Source organism: Neophocaena asiaeorientalis, unplaced genomic scaffold (assembly GCF_003031525.2).
Source record: "Neophocaena asiaeorientalis asiaeorientalis breed wild unplaced genomic scaffold, Neophocaena_asiaeorientalis_V1.1 scaffold477, whole genome shotgun sequence".
Lineage (NCBI taxonomy): Eukaryota > Metazoa > Chordata > Mammalia > Artiodactyla > Phocoenidae > Neophocaena > Neophocaena asiaeorientalis.
The window spans coordinates 928,575-946,562 of record NW_020172630.1 but is presented as its reverse complement, the minus strand read 5'-3'; the positions used below and the strand labels follow the sequence as shown (position 1 = coordinate 946,562).

The following is a 17,988-nucleotide window of genomic DNA, read 5'->3' as shown; positions in this document are numbered from 1 at the left end:
ACCACCAACCACACCAAAGGCTGGTCTTCATCCAAAGATGGGGTTGTGGTGTATATGATGGGATTAGAAGGGAGTCCTCTATTATGAGCTCCTTCCAGAAAACCAAACGATTAATTCCAACAAGTACTGCTCCCAGTTAGACGAACTGAGAGCGGCACTCGACGAAAAGCTTCCAGAATGAGTCGACAGAAAACACATAATCTTCCATTAGGATAACGTAAGACCACATGTTTCTTTGATGACCAGGCAAAAACTGTTACAGCTTGGCTGGGAAGTTCTGACTCATCCACCATATTTACCAGACATTGCACCTTCGGATTTCCATTTATTTTGGTCTTTACAAAATTCTCTTAATGGAAAAAATTTCAATTCCCTGGAAGACTCTAAAAGGCACCTGGAACAGTTCTTTGCTCAAAAAGATAAAAAGTTTTGGGAAGATGGAATTATGAAGTTGCCTGAAAAATGGCAGAAGGTAGTGGAACAAAAGGGTGACTACGTTGTTCAGTAAAGTTCTTGGTGAAAATGAAAAATGTGTCTTTTATTTTTACTTAAAAAACTGAAGGCACATTTTGGCCCACCCAATAGTTTGTAAGCTTGAGAGCACAGAATATGTCACGTATACATCTTGGGCTTAAATGGCATGCTAAAAGTGACGGTAGCATCGTGGCAGCATAAGTTGTTCCTTTTTTCTCTCCACTTTGATTTAAAACTAATCAGACATCCATAACCAGAAAAAAAAGAAAGAAAGAAAGGAAGAAAGAAAGAAAGAGAAAGAAAGAAAGAAAGCACCTCTGTACAGCATACGAGGACACCTGGGATATCCATCCATTTGTGCACCTGAAAGTGGATGGATTAGATGGCAGAGGAGGCAGCAGAACAAGGGAAGTGGCGTCAGATATGGTGGCAGCAGAAGAGTGATGGCAGAGAAGGCAGAGGCCAGCCTGTCAGTGAGCCGGCACAACCTTTCTGGAAGAGGAGGTGGAGGATGAAGGCGGTGAGTGAGGGTCTGCCCAGCCACACGTGTTGCAACTCGAGGGACCAGTTGCTCTCTCTGAGACACTCAGTGACTGAGGGAGATGAAGGACAGGGAAGTAGGCAGACCACAAGAACTAAAGGAAGTCATGTTCTGTCTGCCCCAGGAGGCAACAGGACTGCCCATGGACATCTGGGACACCCCCGCCCCTCACCCCCACCCCAATTAAGAACCTTTCTACCAAGCTGTAGACACACTCAAAGTCCCAAGTAGTAAGTACACACCTCTCCAGGCTTTGCCACCACCTTTGCTTTATTTTTGTGTGTGTGCTCCCAACCTTAGGGGCAAGTCAGCTCCAGGAAGAGGAACACAAAACCTGTATTTGTAGCGCCACCTTCTGGAAAACAAAAGGAAGACTCCTAATTATAAATCTGTAGAATTGTTAGAATCAAAGTAAATTAAGCCTTACCAAATAAGAAAGGCATTTGCTACTTCAAATACAGCCAAAAAAAAAAAAAAGAAAAAGCAGCAACAGAGGTACTTTCCAGACACCATGAACAGTCGTGGTAATATGGTAGTACAAAAAGAAAATGACAATTTTCCAGCAGTCAAACCCAAAGACATGGAATATTGCAATCTAAATAATAAAGAATATAAAACAGGTGTTGTGAGGGAATTCAGTGAGCTGCAAGAAAACTCAGAAAGGCAATACAATAGACAATAACACTAAAAATGTAAGAGCATTTAATACTCCACTATTAGTAATGGATAGATTGTCCAGACAGAAAATCAACAAGGCAACGTTGGAATTGAACAACACTTTATAAGGAAAGAATTTATGAGACATATACAGAACATTCCATCCAACAGCAGTAGAATGCACATTCTTCTCAAGTACACATAGAACATTCTCCAGAACAGATTGTATGATAGGCCACAAAAGAAGATCTTAGCAAATTTAAAAGATTGAAATCATATCATCTATTTTCTTTGACAACAATCGTGTGAAGCTAGAAATCAATAAGGGAAAAGTGAGAAGGTCTACAAATATGTGAAAACATCACATTTCTAGACAACCATTGGATCAAAAGAGAAATCAAAGGGAAATAAAAAGTTGTCTCAACAAATGAAAATAACACATATCAAATATTGCAGGATGCAGCAAAAGCAGTTCTGAGAGGAAAGTTTACAGCAATAAATATATTTATTAAGAAATTGCATCTCAAGTGAACAACCTAACTTTACTCCTCAAGGAACTAGAAGAAGAACAAATTAAGCTCAAAGTTAGCAGAAAGAAGGAAATAACAAGGATCAGAATGGAAATAAATGAAATAGAGACCACAAAAGCATAGAAAGGATCAACAAAACTAAGAGCTGGTTCTTCGAAAAGATAAGCAAAATTGAAAAACCTTTGGCTAGCCTAAGACAAAAAGACGACTCAAATAAATAAAATTAGAAATGAAAGAGGAGATACTACAACTGATGCTACAGAACTACATAGAATCAAGAGACTACTGTTGAACAATTCTATGCCAAAAAATTATATAATGTAGAAGAAATGGATACATTTCTAGAAGCTAACAACTTGCCAAGATTAAATCAGAAAAAAATAGCAAATATGGACAGACAATGACAAGTAAAGAGATTGAATTGGTAATTTTAAAACTTCTAACACAGAAAATTCCAGGACCAGATGGTTTCACTTGAGAATTCTACCTAACATTTAAAGAAGTATGAACACCAGTCCTCCTCAAATTTTTCCAAAATGTTGAGGAACACTTCCAAACTCATTCCACAAAGCCCAGCATTATTTTGATACCAAGACTAGATAAGGATACAAGAAAGGAAAACTGTAGACCAATATCCCTCATGAACATAGATGGAAAAATTCTCATCAAAATATTAGTAAACTGAATTCAAGAACACATTGAAAGGATTAGACACTATGTCCAAGTGGGATTTATCCCTGGGGTACAAGGACTATATTGAAAAGATGCTCAACATGACTAATCATAAGGGAAATGCAAACAAAAACCACCATGAGATATCATCTCCCATCTGTTAAAATGGCTGTCATCAAGAAGACAAGAGACAACAGGTTCTGTCAAGGATGTAGTGAAAAGAGAACCTCTGTATGTTGTTGGTGAATGTAAATTAGTCCAACCAGTATGGCAAACAATGTGAAGATTCCTCAAAAAATTAAAAATAGATCTACCATATGATCCAGCTATTCCACTTTTGGGTATATACCCAAAAGAAATGACTACAGGATTTTGACAAGATATATGCACTCCACATTTACTGCAGCATTATTTATGATAGCCAAGATTTGAAAACAACCCAAATGCCCATAAATGGATGAATGGGTAAAAAAGATGTGGTACATATGCATAATGGAATATTATTCAGCCGTAAGAAAGGAAGATATCTTCCCATTTGTGACAACATAGATGGACCTTGAGTACATTATGCTAAGTGAGGTAAGTCAGACAGAAAGACAAGTGCTATATTAGATCATTTATATGTGGAATCTGAAAAAATTAAACCCATAAAAAACAGAGTAAATGGTGGTTACCAGAGGAGGGGGGTAGCTAAGAATGATGGTGTTTAAGGGTACAAATGTGTAATGAGTAGTAAATAAGCCATAGAGATCTAATTCATATAATAAATATAGACAATAATATTGTATTATAATTATGTAATATGATAAATATCACTATATTGTCAATCATATTACAATATATAAATGTATCTATGTAATAAGCTGTATACCTTAAGCTTAACAAAATGTTACATGTCAGATTTATTCAATAATAATTAAATGCCATACTAACACATAGTTTACATATAATAAATCTTTTTGAATTAATGAATAAGATGTTGACAGACTGGTATTGTTTTCTTCCTGCAATCTACATAGTTGCCCATTATTATGTAAAAATGTAGTAATTATCATTATCATTTATTGAAAACATATTACTTACCAGTCTTCCAGTTTCTTTGTGATATGCCAACAAACATACCCATGATACACTGTTGTTGAAATTTTACAGAAGAAACTGAATTTTGGATTAAAAAACTTGCTTAAGGTAATCCAACCAGTAAGTGACACAGTTAGAATTTGAGCTAAGGTCTTTCCGCAAAGCAAAAGTGCTGGCCACTATCCTAATATTTTAACTAGGTTAGGCCATAGTTCATGTTATATTAAATGGTCAAATTCCTTAGGGTTTAATGCCTAGATAAGTCTAATATTTCCCTTAAACTTGAAAATGTGTTCCTATTTTTCTAAGGGATTGTGTTAGTTTATTCATTACAAATTTAAAAAAAAATTAATTACAACGTATTACACAGCTCTTATAAAATAATTTGCCAAATTCAGAAGTTAATAAAGTAAATTTCTCCTTTCAAATTTTATTTCCTAAAGGCAACCACTTTTAATAACCTTATTTGTACAAAGCAAGACTTTTTCTGTGCCTATATTCACATACTCATGTAGTTAAAATTGTTTTTTATAAATATGGGATCATGTATTGTACTGTATCTTCCTTTTTTTTCCCATTACAACATGTTTTGTCTATGTGAAGACATTGATCCCCTTAATTTTTTGTACGGACAAAATAGTTTTCCATTTTATGGATGTACTGTAGTCCATCTCTTGCTTATTTAGGTTGTTTCTGTTACTTTAATAGTACAATGATACATCATTAAAAAATTCCTGACTCATCTTGAGTGTCTTTTGGTGCTTTTTTAAAACAACATTTTATAAAAGATCTTTTATTAAAGACACTTTAATGCTATTTGTTAGTTTCTTCAGTATTTCACATGTTTTTCAATGTACATTGTACCAAAATCCCATAAATAAATGTATTGAATACATAATGGTAATACTTCCTCTTTCACATTGCCTTGCAGAAGCAGCAAATTCACATCTTTTGTGGAAGTAACATCTATCAGTTAACTGTTCAGAACGAAATTCTAAATGTGCTTACCTTTTTTGGAACAGTGATGACATTTGACAGTAAAATTTAACATTGGTAACCATTCATCAATCCCTAACTTAAGCTTCTTGACTAAAGGGCCTTGTTTTCTGAAATTTTAAGGACCTTGTTTGTTTCAGTGTCATTTTTCCTGAAATACACATCGGCACTCACAAGATGGTTTGCTATAGATCTCAAAAGTGCAAATATACCCAGAACCCAGGTCAGAGGCTTTTAGAAGTGTAAATTGCTTGTATTTTCTTTTCTGTAAATTGCCTGTGTTTTGCTGCTTTTCAACTGGGTTGTTTAATTTTTTCAAAGTTTCTTTTCTTTCCCTCAAATATAGTGACCACAGCACAAAGTCTTTGGTTTTCCCGTTTATGGCATTCCTAGTTTATGAAGACATGACAGATCTTAGAAATTTACTGCACGTCTGTCCTGAAATTTGTGTTTTATCATTCCCATTATAGTTTTACTACCATGTGTATGTGTATGCACTTCTAATGAACATTCCTGAAGTTGTGTGACTTTTGAAACTCTTATAAATGAAGGTTTTTTGTATGTGTTCAAAGACCAAATTGTTTCCTTCTGGCCATATACACGAGTGCCTATTGTACTGCATTCTCACAGTACTCGGTATAGTGAGAAATTTTTGTTTTTTGCTATAGATGTTGATGTTTTTCCACATCTTCATCTTTATTTATTGTTATTAGGAGATTGGTGCTATTTTATGCCACACAATTTCAATATTATATTTGGAAATGGCTTACGTGCATTTTTCCTCTTGCCCTTTTTACCTTGCTTTTTCTTCCCTTTTACTTCCCTCCCTTCTGTTCTCATCGTTCCTCTTCCTCTTCGGGGGAAGTGATGGTTAGGAATGCAGCCTTGAGAGCTAGACTACCTAGAATCAAATCTCCGCTCTGACACCCACCAATGTGTGACCTTGGGCATATAGCTACACTTCCCTCTGCCTCAGTATCTTCTGCTGTCAAATGGGCATATTTATTTACTTCATCGAGATGTGAAAGGATTATATGTGAGTTAACTCAGTGGTATGTAAATGCTAGGAACAGTGCTAGCACATAACATATTAATTTGTTTAAGATATTATTATTCTTTTCTCTACTTCTTTCAACAGGTTCATTCAGAGATCTGCCTGTCTATTACCCATAATCACCCCAGGACTCAAGTTACTAAGAGCATGGGGGTTCCTGTTGGGTTCTCAACAACTCTGTCATCCTAAAATGGGGAGAGATGTCCATGCAGTGAAAGGTGTAGTGAGGGAGCTTGCAAATGGCATTCTTCACAGAGATAAAATGTGGCAGGTGACATGCAGTCCCCCAGAGGAAGCAGCTCTGGGAGGACAAAGGTTGAGTGTTAGGCATAACATCCATTATCTCTCTGGACCCACTGAGAGAGTCATGTGGGACAAAATAGACAAGATGACTGCCTTTTGCATCTTAAAGTTTAGTGGAAAGACCCTCATTAAACAATTACATATGATTGTGTTAAATGTTATGAAGAGCTATGAGCGTGTGTAATGGAAAGGCCTCATGGAAGGCTCCATGGAGGAAGGGACTTTAAGCTGTTGTCTCTCCCACATGCAGTCTAATAATTTGAGCCAAGAATACGGTTTATACATGTTTCTGCTATTATTTTATACCTGAAGGGCAAACATACAGCAATAACGAAACTTTCTTTTCTTCTAATTGTCTAGTGTGTCCTCACACAGTTATTTCCAGCTAATTTTATTGCATCATACGATAATCTTATCATGGTGCCTTCCATTATCTGGTAAAGTGAGTGACAATTCTCTTGTGTAGTTTTTACAGTTTGTTCTTCACTTCTGCTACCCTTTATGCAACCTTACTGATCTGTGCGATTTCTCACCACTACTCTTTTTCACATCTGGGTCACTGACTTGATGCATAATTTTTGTTCCTCTCTCTGCTTTTGTAGGTCCTTTTCAGTCAGGCTTTCTAGGTAACTAACTCTCTTTCCTGCTTATCTAGTAGATAATCTGTCTATTTACTTCTTTAACTATTTGTCACTGACAGTTTAATTGCTAATCCTGTTTGCTTTCTCAGCCAACTTCATAATATTGTTTGAAATATTTTTCCCATTCTATTTTTGTTCTAATTATATAAATTTAATGAAATCTATATATTTAACGTACAATGAAAACAAAAAAATAGCCTAAGAAAACACAATTCTTGAGAGAATTTTTTAAAAAGTAAAAAATAAGTGACTAGCAATTCTTTATTCATTCAGCAAACATGAAGTGCTAAATGCCAGCCAGCCTTCTAGGAGAGAAATTACTCTGTGGTCTACAGTAATTGCCCTAAGCAACATGACTTTATCAGATGGGGATGGAGAGGGAGAATTGTAATGACTGAAAAAATTAAGATGGAGATCTGTCCTGACTAAACCTTTTCTTCCTATAAGTCAGTAAAATCTAAAGACTGAATTTCTTATCTCTTTATAAGGCCTATGGCCCTGGCCCCTGCCTCCTTTAACTGAAATACATGTTCTAAGAACTCTATCTAGAACAGGTAAAATGATGGATGCATTTTACTTAGAGGCAATTCATTTAACTGATATAGTAAGTGAAATATGCAGTGATTTTAATCTTTCATAATATGTGTAGTGGCATTTAAACAGTAAATTCAAATAATTATGTTTTTAAAATGATGACAAAATAGCACATTGCTTTTTAAATTTCCTTATAAAAACCACTGGTGAATTAATTAGTTGCAAATAGGTGATTATAAAATTTAAAAAAAGTAAAGCTGTTGAAAGCACATGGCCTCTTAGAGAAAGGTTAATTTTTGAAACATAGCTTATAATTTCTGGAGTAGTTACTTTAGTATTTTAATTTTATTTAAAATGACATTTGAATTATAATTATCATTTTCAAAGAAATTAAAAATTAAGTTTAACAGGTTGATTTGCTTTAGAATTATATTAGTCACTAATGAAATGCTTTAAAAAATTTCTTTTTAGCGTTGTAGATGTGTTTCGAAAAACGGAGAATGATGCAGCAGTTAAAATCCAGAGCTGGTTTCGAGGATGTCAAGTTCGAGCATATATCAGGTATATTGATTTTGTCATGGAACCTCAGATATATCATAAAAATATACTCCTTAGAAAATGTAATTTATTAATGTGGTTCTTATTGCAAATAATTTTTTATTTTACTTGTAATGAAGTTAATAAATTATATGATGTCCTTTAAAGACATAACTCTTTTTGGTCATATTTTCTCACATATAAAGAAACTAAATGATGTTGACCATATCTCTTTTAAAAATTCTCAATGTCATAAATATACTTGATCAGACTATTTTCTTCAAGTTCCATAGGATGTGACAAATTATTGGACTTGTATTTTTATAGCAATGAACTTATTGACTGGTAAGGAAGAAAAACAAAACAAAACAAAAAGAAGCTATTCCAGTCCTCTCCAACGTGTTGGTAAATAAAGACAAATGACACCAAAATGATGTCATTCTGATTACAGAGACTGCAGTTGATCCCTATCTTAACTGTTTCCACTTTTTCTTCAGTGCTCAAATTTCCCTCAGTTTCTCATCAATTCTGAAAAATATTGCCCTGGAAGAATATGACTAATCCGTAATTAACTCAGATGGTCAGCTAGGGGTTATACTTATATTTACTAGTATTTACTAGTAGGAGCCAGACATGCAAATAAAAGCATGAAGATGACGGTTCTCATTTGGCCACTATACCAAATAGGAACATGGGAGCAGAGAGTATTTTTTAATTCAGCAGACTAAAATGACTTTAGCTAAGATAGACTGAGTAATATGAGAATGAAAAAGGGAAGTGTTTCTTGACCTCACAAATTATTTCAAGGTACTTATAGCGATTCATATCAATAGTGCCTGGCTTATTTCTTAACATGTCACTATGACCTGTTTTACATAGTCTTTTAAAAAATATATTTCAATATTTCATTGCATTCTTCTTTCTTTTTAATTTTCTCTTGACTTATTTATTTTTATTGAAGTAATTTACAATATTAGTTTCATATTAATAGCGATTCAAAATTTTTATAGATTATATTACATTTATAGTTACAAAACATTGGCTATATTCCCTGTGCTGTACAATATATCCTTTTAGCTTATTTATTTTTTACAGAGTAGTATCTCTTAATACCCTACCTCTATCTATTACCTTCCTCTTCCATCACCCCACTGGTAACTACTAGTTCATTCTCTATATCTGCGCGTCTGCTTCTTTATTGTTATATTCACTAGTTTGTTTTATTTTTTAGATGCCACATATAAGTGATAACATATAGTATTTGGTTTTCTCTGTCTGACTAATTTCCCTAGGCATAATACCCCGTGTTGTTGAAAATGGCAAAATTTCATTCTTTTTTGTAGCTGAGCAGTATTCCATTGTGTGTGTGTGTGTGTGTGTGTGTGTGTGTGTGTACATATATATATACATATATATATGTGTGTGTGTATATATATGTATATATAAAAATATCTTCTTTATCCATTCATCTGTTGATGGACATACAGGCTGCTTCCATATCTTGGTAATTATAAAGAATGCTGCTATTGGATATTGGGGTACATGTATCTTTTCAAATTAATGTTTTTGTTTTATTTGGATATATATACCCAGGAATGGATTGCTGGATCATATAGTAGTTTTTAGTTTTTTTAGTTAGGTCATATTTTTAGGTTTTTTGGGAACCTTCATACTGTCTTTAAAAGTACATGTAAACTCGGCTTTGAATTTGATTTCTTGAATTGTGAAAAGGAATATTCTAAGCAAAAATTGAAGATATATCATTGTTTCAATGAAAGCATAATAATAAGCATATTTTTCACCCAGGTACTTACACAGAGTAGCAACAATTATTCAGAAACGATGGAGAGGTTACTTAGGCAGACAACATTATCAACTAATTGTGAAGGTAAATATAAAATTTATATATGTTGGCACTTGAATTATTAAATTTGTTGTAACTAATTCACTTTAGTCACATTTACATGTAGTTTTGAAGTTATTGATAATATTTATGTGAGAACAAAATTGGATTTAATTTTTAGAATGAGAATTCTTCTCAGAAGCCTTTGCTGATTTTTCCATGGAGAATTGATGACTCATTTCTTTATACCCGAACTATACTAGATATTTTATTTTTGTTAAAGTACCGTTCACAGCATATGCATTTGTATGTATTATTTGTTGAAGAGTCTCTATTTTCTAGACGGTGAGCTCTTTCAGAATAATCACTGTAGCTTGTTCATCTTTGGTCCACCAACATTTAGACCAATCCCTGGCCCGTTGCACTGTCAATAAACATTGGTTGAAGTGCCCCAAATTAATTCTACAAAATAAAAATGTAAGATAATTTCTCTCTGTGCTACTTATCATTTCCTATAATTGACTCTTGGGATTTTTGAAGATTGCCTTAATAAATATAGCACAACACAATCATCTATATCCACTGACAGACTTGCAGAAGTATGAGATAACATGCCAACTTATACTTCAGTTTAATGATTTCAGAAATTAAGAAAAAAATAATTTTTGATACAAAATGAGGAGGTTTATAATCATTTGCCTACTTCACAAATTTTCTGATTTGTTACTATTTTCTACTATAATAGTTTAAATTTGTTCTTAATTTATTCTTTATTAGAGGCATCTAAGTGAAATTAAAAGATATAGAGAAGGAAAAGAAAAAAAATAAGTAGACAACTAAATGATAAGAGTTCACCTTTGGCAAGAAAAGTTTAAAACATGTTAATAAAATACAGGGACTGCTTGGAGGAAGAGCCTAATACTTTAGATTTAATGAAATAAATAAAGTATTTTTTTTTAAATGCTGGCACGAACTTTTTACAAGTATTGGGTCTCTCTTACAGTTAGGTTTAAAATCACTGTGATGCTCTTATAAAGCAGATCTGATGTCCCTACAGGGGAACCCATTTTAGTGATAACTTCTCTAAATAACATGATTCTCTCAAATTAAGCTCGTATTTTAATACTATACGTTCCCTCTTAATTAATATGTCACTTAAGATTTTAAAAATCTACCAAAACCAAAGAAAAATTTATTCTTTTAATTTAACTGGCTGAATAGCCCACTTACATGTCTGCAACAAACTTAAAGTATCTTTCATTAATTCTGTTAATTGTTAGCATGAGTTTTCTTGTCTAGAACACAAATCTCTTACATCATTGACATTTTAGACTATTTAAAAAGTAATTTTTAAGTTTTGAAATAATTTCAGATTTACAGAAAAGTTGCAAAAATAGTACAAAGAATTCCCCTATATTCTTTACACAGATTTCTTCACTAAAGTGAACAAATTTACTTTATAATTTTCTTTTACCCCCTATACTTATTTTTGGTCTTTTTTCTATGGTTATTTTTAATTATTTGAGACAAAGTTGCAGAAGTGGTGCCTCTTTCCTCTCAATTCATCAGTGGATATTTTCTACATAACCATATTAAAATGATCAGAATCAGGAAACTGACATCTGTACGATACTATTATCTAATCTTTAGACGCTATTCACGTTTCACTGATTTTCCCATAATGTCATTTATAGCAAAAACATCTTTTCCAGGGTAAAAACCAGGATTTCACGTTGTACCTAGCTGTTGTTTTTCTTTAGTCACCTTTAATATGTTTGGTCTGTCTTTGCTTTTCATGACCTTGATATTTTTGAAGAATATAGACTATTTTTCAGATTCTTCCTCAGTTTTGGTTTGGTTATGTTTCGTCATTGTTAGATTGAGGTTATGCCTTTTTTCTAGAAATATATCTCAATACATCATGTTAGGAACCATATACTGTCAGTTTGTTGCGTGGCAGTTAACGCTAAATTTGATAATTTAACACACTTACACTGTAGACTTGCTATTTTTATATTGTGAGGCAATGTTTTAAGACTGGGTATATACCTTCTTCCTCATCAAAAATTTTTACCCTAGGTTTAGCATCTAATGATGAATCTTACCAGAATCAATTATTATCATATTTGTCAAATAGTGATTTTCTAATTTTGTCATTTCTTCTGTTTATACTTGTTAGCACTTTAGCATAAGAAAGAACCTTTTTTCCTCTTTCTTCCTTCCTTTCTTTCCTCCTTCCTTTCTGTTTCTTTTTCTTTCTTTCTTTCATCAGTTTTAACTCATGAATTCCTATTTTATTTAATGGGTTATAATAAATTATCACTAATTGATTTGGTGCTAAAATTTTCCTAGATTTGGCCAGTAGGAGCTCCTTCAAGTCAGTTTTTAATAGAATCAGATTACTTTAAACAGGATGATCAAAAATTAAGCTGTTTTCTATGGAGTAATGAGCATTTTTAGCCCTATTGTTTATTATTATTCATTAGTGGTTGGAGATCTATATCTTTGTGTAGACAAGACAGGAGAGTATACTTATGTATATGTCATTCCATGAACATTATGACTTAACTTTCATTGCTGCTATTTCTGCTCACAGCCACCATTCAGATGGTTATGAATTGACACCTCCTTTTAATCAAACATATTAAAGTGTATACATTTCAGTGACTATTGTCAAAATATTTAACTTTGGAATCTATATTTGTTCTAATGGTGTTGGAGTTGCTGAAAAACTATCTTTAAAAGTTCAAGCAATGAGCCACCCAAGAAAATTGTTTGTTACTTTAGTGTCTCAACTAGGTTTGATCAAAAAGAGTATTGCTCAGCATCATCGCCAAGTTATTCTCCAGATTTGCATCTAATTATCTTTGGGCTCTTGAAAACAATTAAAAATGGAGATTTTCCTCAGTTAGATTGGTTCTCGATGGTTTTTAAATCTATTAATCTGTAAGGTATTTCAGAACAGGTCTGTTTTATTTATTTACCTGTTTTTTTCCATTGAATGCACATAGGGATTCAATAAATAACGTAATCTGATCTCAGTACATAATTATTGAATGAGATTAAAATAGCTGACATTTACTGGTTGACTACTGAAAGTGAAATATTGCACTAAGCATTTTGTATACTTAATGTATACACCAACTAAAGTCTTATACCAGTCCTGTGAATACTATCACCATTTAACAGACGACGAATTTTAGGCTCAGAGATAGTTGCTTCCCCAAGGATACACTGTTAGTGATAAGTGGAGAAAAGTTCAAACCCAATTTGGTTTTATTCCAAAACCCTTATATATAGGTTTGATAGGCAGTTCAATCTCAGTCATTATTGGAGATTTCCCTTCTCTGGTTTATACAGAAGTCCTGTGAGACTTAAGTGGTGCCAACATAGCAGAGATTCTTACTTTTGTCGGGTCTTCATTCGTAAGATGTCTATTGTCCAAGCTCATGTGTGTGTTTGATCCTTCAGGATTCATCCTTGGAGGATTCCATGGCTACTGGGCCACATAAAGGGAAAGGGAATTTTTGCCAAAGCTGATATCTTCCCTAGTGCTTAGAATCCTGTCTCTTCCACAGCTGCCACCAAGTTTATCCCTAGAGTTTTAGCCACCTCCCAGGAGCAATAAGAATGCCCAGTGTCGTATTTTCTTATTACAAAAGCTAACGCCCTGCTCTTTCCCAGGCATGTGGAATATTTACTCTGTTTTTTCTCTTTTTCTGCTTACACCTCTCCTCTTATCATCCCCACACACCCTCAGTGTAATTTCTCAGAGCTCAGATTTTAGGGCTGAGAACACATAGTCCTATAGTAATTATTTAAACCACCATTTCCAAATTTATTCTGCATAAATTTTTGTTTTTGCCTAACAGCTGTATATGAATACAATAATAATAATAATGCCATATAGTATATATTAGACTACAAAATGAATGGTATAGTTAGCAATTTTAAAACTTTAGTAACAGTTGCTGTTACTAAAATTTAGCAAAATTTTTAGCCCTGTATGTAAAATAAGTACAATCAGTGCAGCTATTTTGGAATCAGAAGAAACAGAACTGCTTGGTCTCTTTCCCTGTGGCCTCTGTTGTCATCTGAGCCACCAGAGCATAATCTGAAAGCCACTGATTTTAATTTGCTTGTCTGGGGAAGGATCACCAAAAACTGATGTTATTAACTGCCTGGGGGGAAGAGAACTTGAGGAATAAGCGTAGGAAGTAGACTTTTTACTGTAAGCTCTTTGGTAGCTTTTGAATTTTAAACACTGTGAATATATTATCTATTAAATAAATTAATTAAAAAGGAAAGTCAATTTAAAAGGCACTACCCCCACCAAACACACACAGGCAAGTAATAAGCGCTCAGGTGAGAAGTTAATGTTACCTCCAAAAGTTTAAGAGGTGAGACTTGCACTGAACCTCGGGGCATCAGTAGACTATAGCCTGGGGAGAGGGAAGGCCATTTCGGTTAGGAACTGCGTGAATGAAGGTCTGAAACTGGGAATGAGCGTGGTGTAACAGGAAATGGTGAGGATGTTGATCTAGATGGCTCAGAGTATTTGAGGCGCAGCGGCAGGTTGGTAAGGAGCTGAATGTGACTTTAATAAAATAACTTCCTACATTTTTAAAGGACTTGCTTTTTTTTTTTTTTGCGCGGTACGCGGGCCTCTCACTGTTGTGGCCTCTCCCGTTGCGGAGCACAGGCTCCAGACGCGCAGGCTCAGCAGCCATGGCTCACGGGCGCAGCCGCTCCGCGGCATGTGGGATCCTCCCGGACCGGGGCACGAACCCGTGTCCCCTGCATCGGCAGGCGGACTCTCAACCACTGCACCACCAGGGAAGCCCTAAAGGACTTTCTTGTTTAAACACATGTTTTACATTCATTGTTTCATATTTTCCAGTAACAGTCTGTCAAGTCGAACGTGCAGGTGTTGTCTCTTCATTTTGTAGGCGGAGACATGGAGGCTCAGGGTGATTAGATGATGGGCCTCAGTTCCTGATCCCTGCAGATCCATATGCTAAGTACATACTAAAGGTCTTCTCTGGAGGTCCCTCAGATAGCCCCAATCTGTTCCTCCTTCTCTATTCCTTTATTCAGGTAAATGGTACAACCGTTCAGCTGGAAACCCACAGTCATCCCTGACTCCCCACCACCTTCTTTTCCCCACCCCCTCTCCCTTATCAGTCATCAAATACTTTGCATTGTCCTTCAGAAAATCTCTTGACTCGAACCTAAACTTGATAGTTTCACTCCCATGCCCACCGTCCTCACTGTAGCATACAGCACAAAATTCATACTTTTCAACATGACATGTCACGTTTTCATAGTCTCATGATTGCTTATCTAACCTCACTTCTTGCTAAACCTGTATAAACATACTCTGGACACGTTAAACCACTTTCCATGCTATATCAAGATACGCCATGCCCTACAGGTTTTTTGCAAATGCTCTTTACTCTGCCTGGAATGCCATTCTTCACTCTGACCTGCCTCCCATTGGTCTGAATCCCTATTCATCCTTCAAGACTTTATTTACGGATTAACCTTCCGGATCTCCTGAGGCTGAGTATAGAATGGTAGGAGACTGCAGATATTAGGTGTGCCTTCCTCATGCTTTACTCCTGTAGGTGTTTGTGTCGCTGTGACCCATTTGTTTATTTACATCTCTTATTTGGGAGCTCCTGAGATGCAATGACTATTCTATTTATTATATCTCAAACGATCACAGTAAATGTCACATAGAAAGCCTGTAGAATTTTTTGCTAACTGGATAAATTAATAACTCACCGGGATATAAGTTGGAAGACTTCTCTATGGTCAACCTAGCTGGTAGATTGGTATCCACGTGTGCCAAAAACTCTTCCCTACCCGCCTCCTCATAAAATAATGATTCCTCCCCATCTCATTGATTTTGGGCTAAGCCATGTGTTGTGAGCCATAGCCACAGGGAAACTTAGCCCACGTGTAATGTGAGTAAGAAATAAACTTTTTGTCTTATAAGCTAGTAAGATAGCTGCATTTTTATCTCAGCAAAGCTGATTAATGGTTGTAATGACAACAAAAGCATGGATGTTGATAAGAAAACATTCTGAATGGGACACTCAGTGAAGCTTTTACAAAAAGATGTTGTGAGATTTTGAGTTTGTGATGATGTTAGGACACCTCCATGTGGTGGTGTCTTGTACGGCGATTTTGCTATCTCTCGGAAGAGTGTTTGGCACGTTATAATTAGCACTGAACAAAAGCTTATTAAAGAGGACTTTTAGATGAAGAGTCAGAGCTAGAGATAAAGGTTTTAGAGCCATCATTATAAGATGGCAGGATTTTCTACCTGATGGAAAAGTATCTGAACAGTAGAGCAGAGGGCCAAGGATTGAGGCTTGTGGAATGCATTAGTAGGATTTAGGCAGAGGAAGGGAGTTACAGGTAGATAATAAACAGAAAAACAGAGACACAGTATCACAGGAAGCAGAGGAGAAAACTGTTAGAAAACTTGGAGTTATCAACAGTCTCACGTGTGGCAAAGGTCAAACAAAGGGAACCGTGGAAAGTCAGAAGTCCTAGGATCTCTTTAGATAAGTTCTGTATTTTTAGACAGCCTCCCTCAAAATTCTACTATACCAGAATATTTCTATCCAGCTTTTAAATAATTCTCACAGCAACACCAGTCAACTTATCCAGTCCTATAGTGTTATGCGTTCTCCACTATGGTGCCCTCACTAACCCACGATAACAGAGCCATTCCGGTTTTCTTTTCTGATTTGATTCTTTTCTGCTTCCTGGATGACTACTGTTTTTGTTTATTTTAATTTTCAGTATCCATTCAGGTCTTCCTGCTGACTTTAATGCTGCCGTATCTGGCAACATAACCCAAATTTGTCCATCGTAGGGACCGAGGACTGTTGATTCACAACCTCAAAAACCTTTCCCTGTTAGTGAGGATGTGCTCTGATTCTTCTTTTTTATTAACAGTGGATTTCTAGACACCTGGTGTGTGTGTTCAATGCACGTGCATCCCAGACCTGCTGAATTCCTGCTATGATTTTACTGCAACCTGCGCTTCCCATTGGATACTCAAATGGTCCTACTGTTTTGGTCCCCTTCTTGTTTTCAACTGTATAATGTTCTATATAGCTTGTCCTTACCACTTTTTGCTTTATTTCATAAATGGTGTAGTGAAAATAGTTATTTCTGTAGGCGATAGTACCAGAAAAATGTTCAAATATTTCATCTCCCTCTTTCGGAAAACTAACACTTTGAGCGTTACCTGAGTGAATTCATCAATATAACCTAATAGGACAGCTGTATGCATCTTGTTATCCTTTTCAGTTTCCCCATTATATAGTTTATATGATGTTTAATATCAAGTGCACTATTTTTAGTCACCACACTCTGAGAGCAGCTACCCTGATATATGTGATTAATTCTATATGCATTATTGTGAAAAAATATATATAACTGTAGTTCTAAACAGCTCAGTGTTATGTTTTTAAATTGAGATCATTTGGTGAATAACATACATATGGCACCACATTAACAGAACTTGGTTAAAACTTTTTGTTAAAGTATATTAATAGCCTCTGGTAGAACTGATTAATTTATAAAGATAATATTCATTAAAAATAGGTTATTCTTCAAATTATAAAAATAATTTAATTTATTGCTGAAAAGGCTCACAGTACTTATATACTGCTTATCATTTTACTGCTCTTCTCACAAAGTTTTCATATTTGATTAGCATTTGAAAGAGTAACAATGGAAAGAAATCCTATTAACTTTAAATGGAACAAAGGATATCATCTGCTATCAAATCCCATTTTGCGTTGTCATGATAAATACCAGCAGGTTTGTTTTTGAATGGATAGTAAAAATACATAAAATTTCAGTCATTATTTTTAAAACTGATGAGATTGTCATGGTTGCTTGTACGGACATTTTTATTTCTCTTCATTAGATAAATGAATGTTCCTTCTATGAGCCCAACTCTTTTTATAAATCTCTTTATAAGGCTTCCAATTCAGTTATATGTTAATGAGGCAACATTTATCACTCTTCAGTGTTAGAGCAGAAAACTGAAACATAATCTATTTTTTCCCCTCAGGATCTGACATTTTAAATAAATACCA

General features: G+C 34.8%; 1 protein-coding gene across 1 annotated transcript in view; it reads left to right on the top strand.

The window, feature by feature from the left end:
- SPATA17 (spermatogenesis associated 17) overlaps nt 1–17,988 on the top strand; it is a 184,994-nt gene that overhangs the window by 16,918 nt on the left and 150,088 nt on the right. The window contains exons 2-3 of the mRNA XM_024739215.1: nt 7,954–8,043; nt 9,826–9,907. Of these exons, the coding sequence (XP_024594983.1) occupies nt 7,954–8,043; nt 9,826–9,907 (172 nt within the window). The remainder of the gene's footprint in view (nt 1–7,953; nt 8,044–9,825; nt 9,908–17,988) is intronic.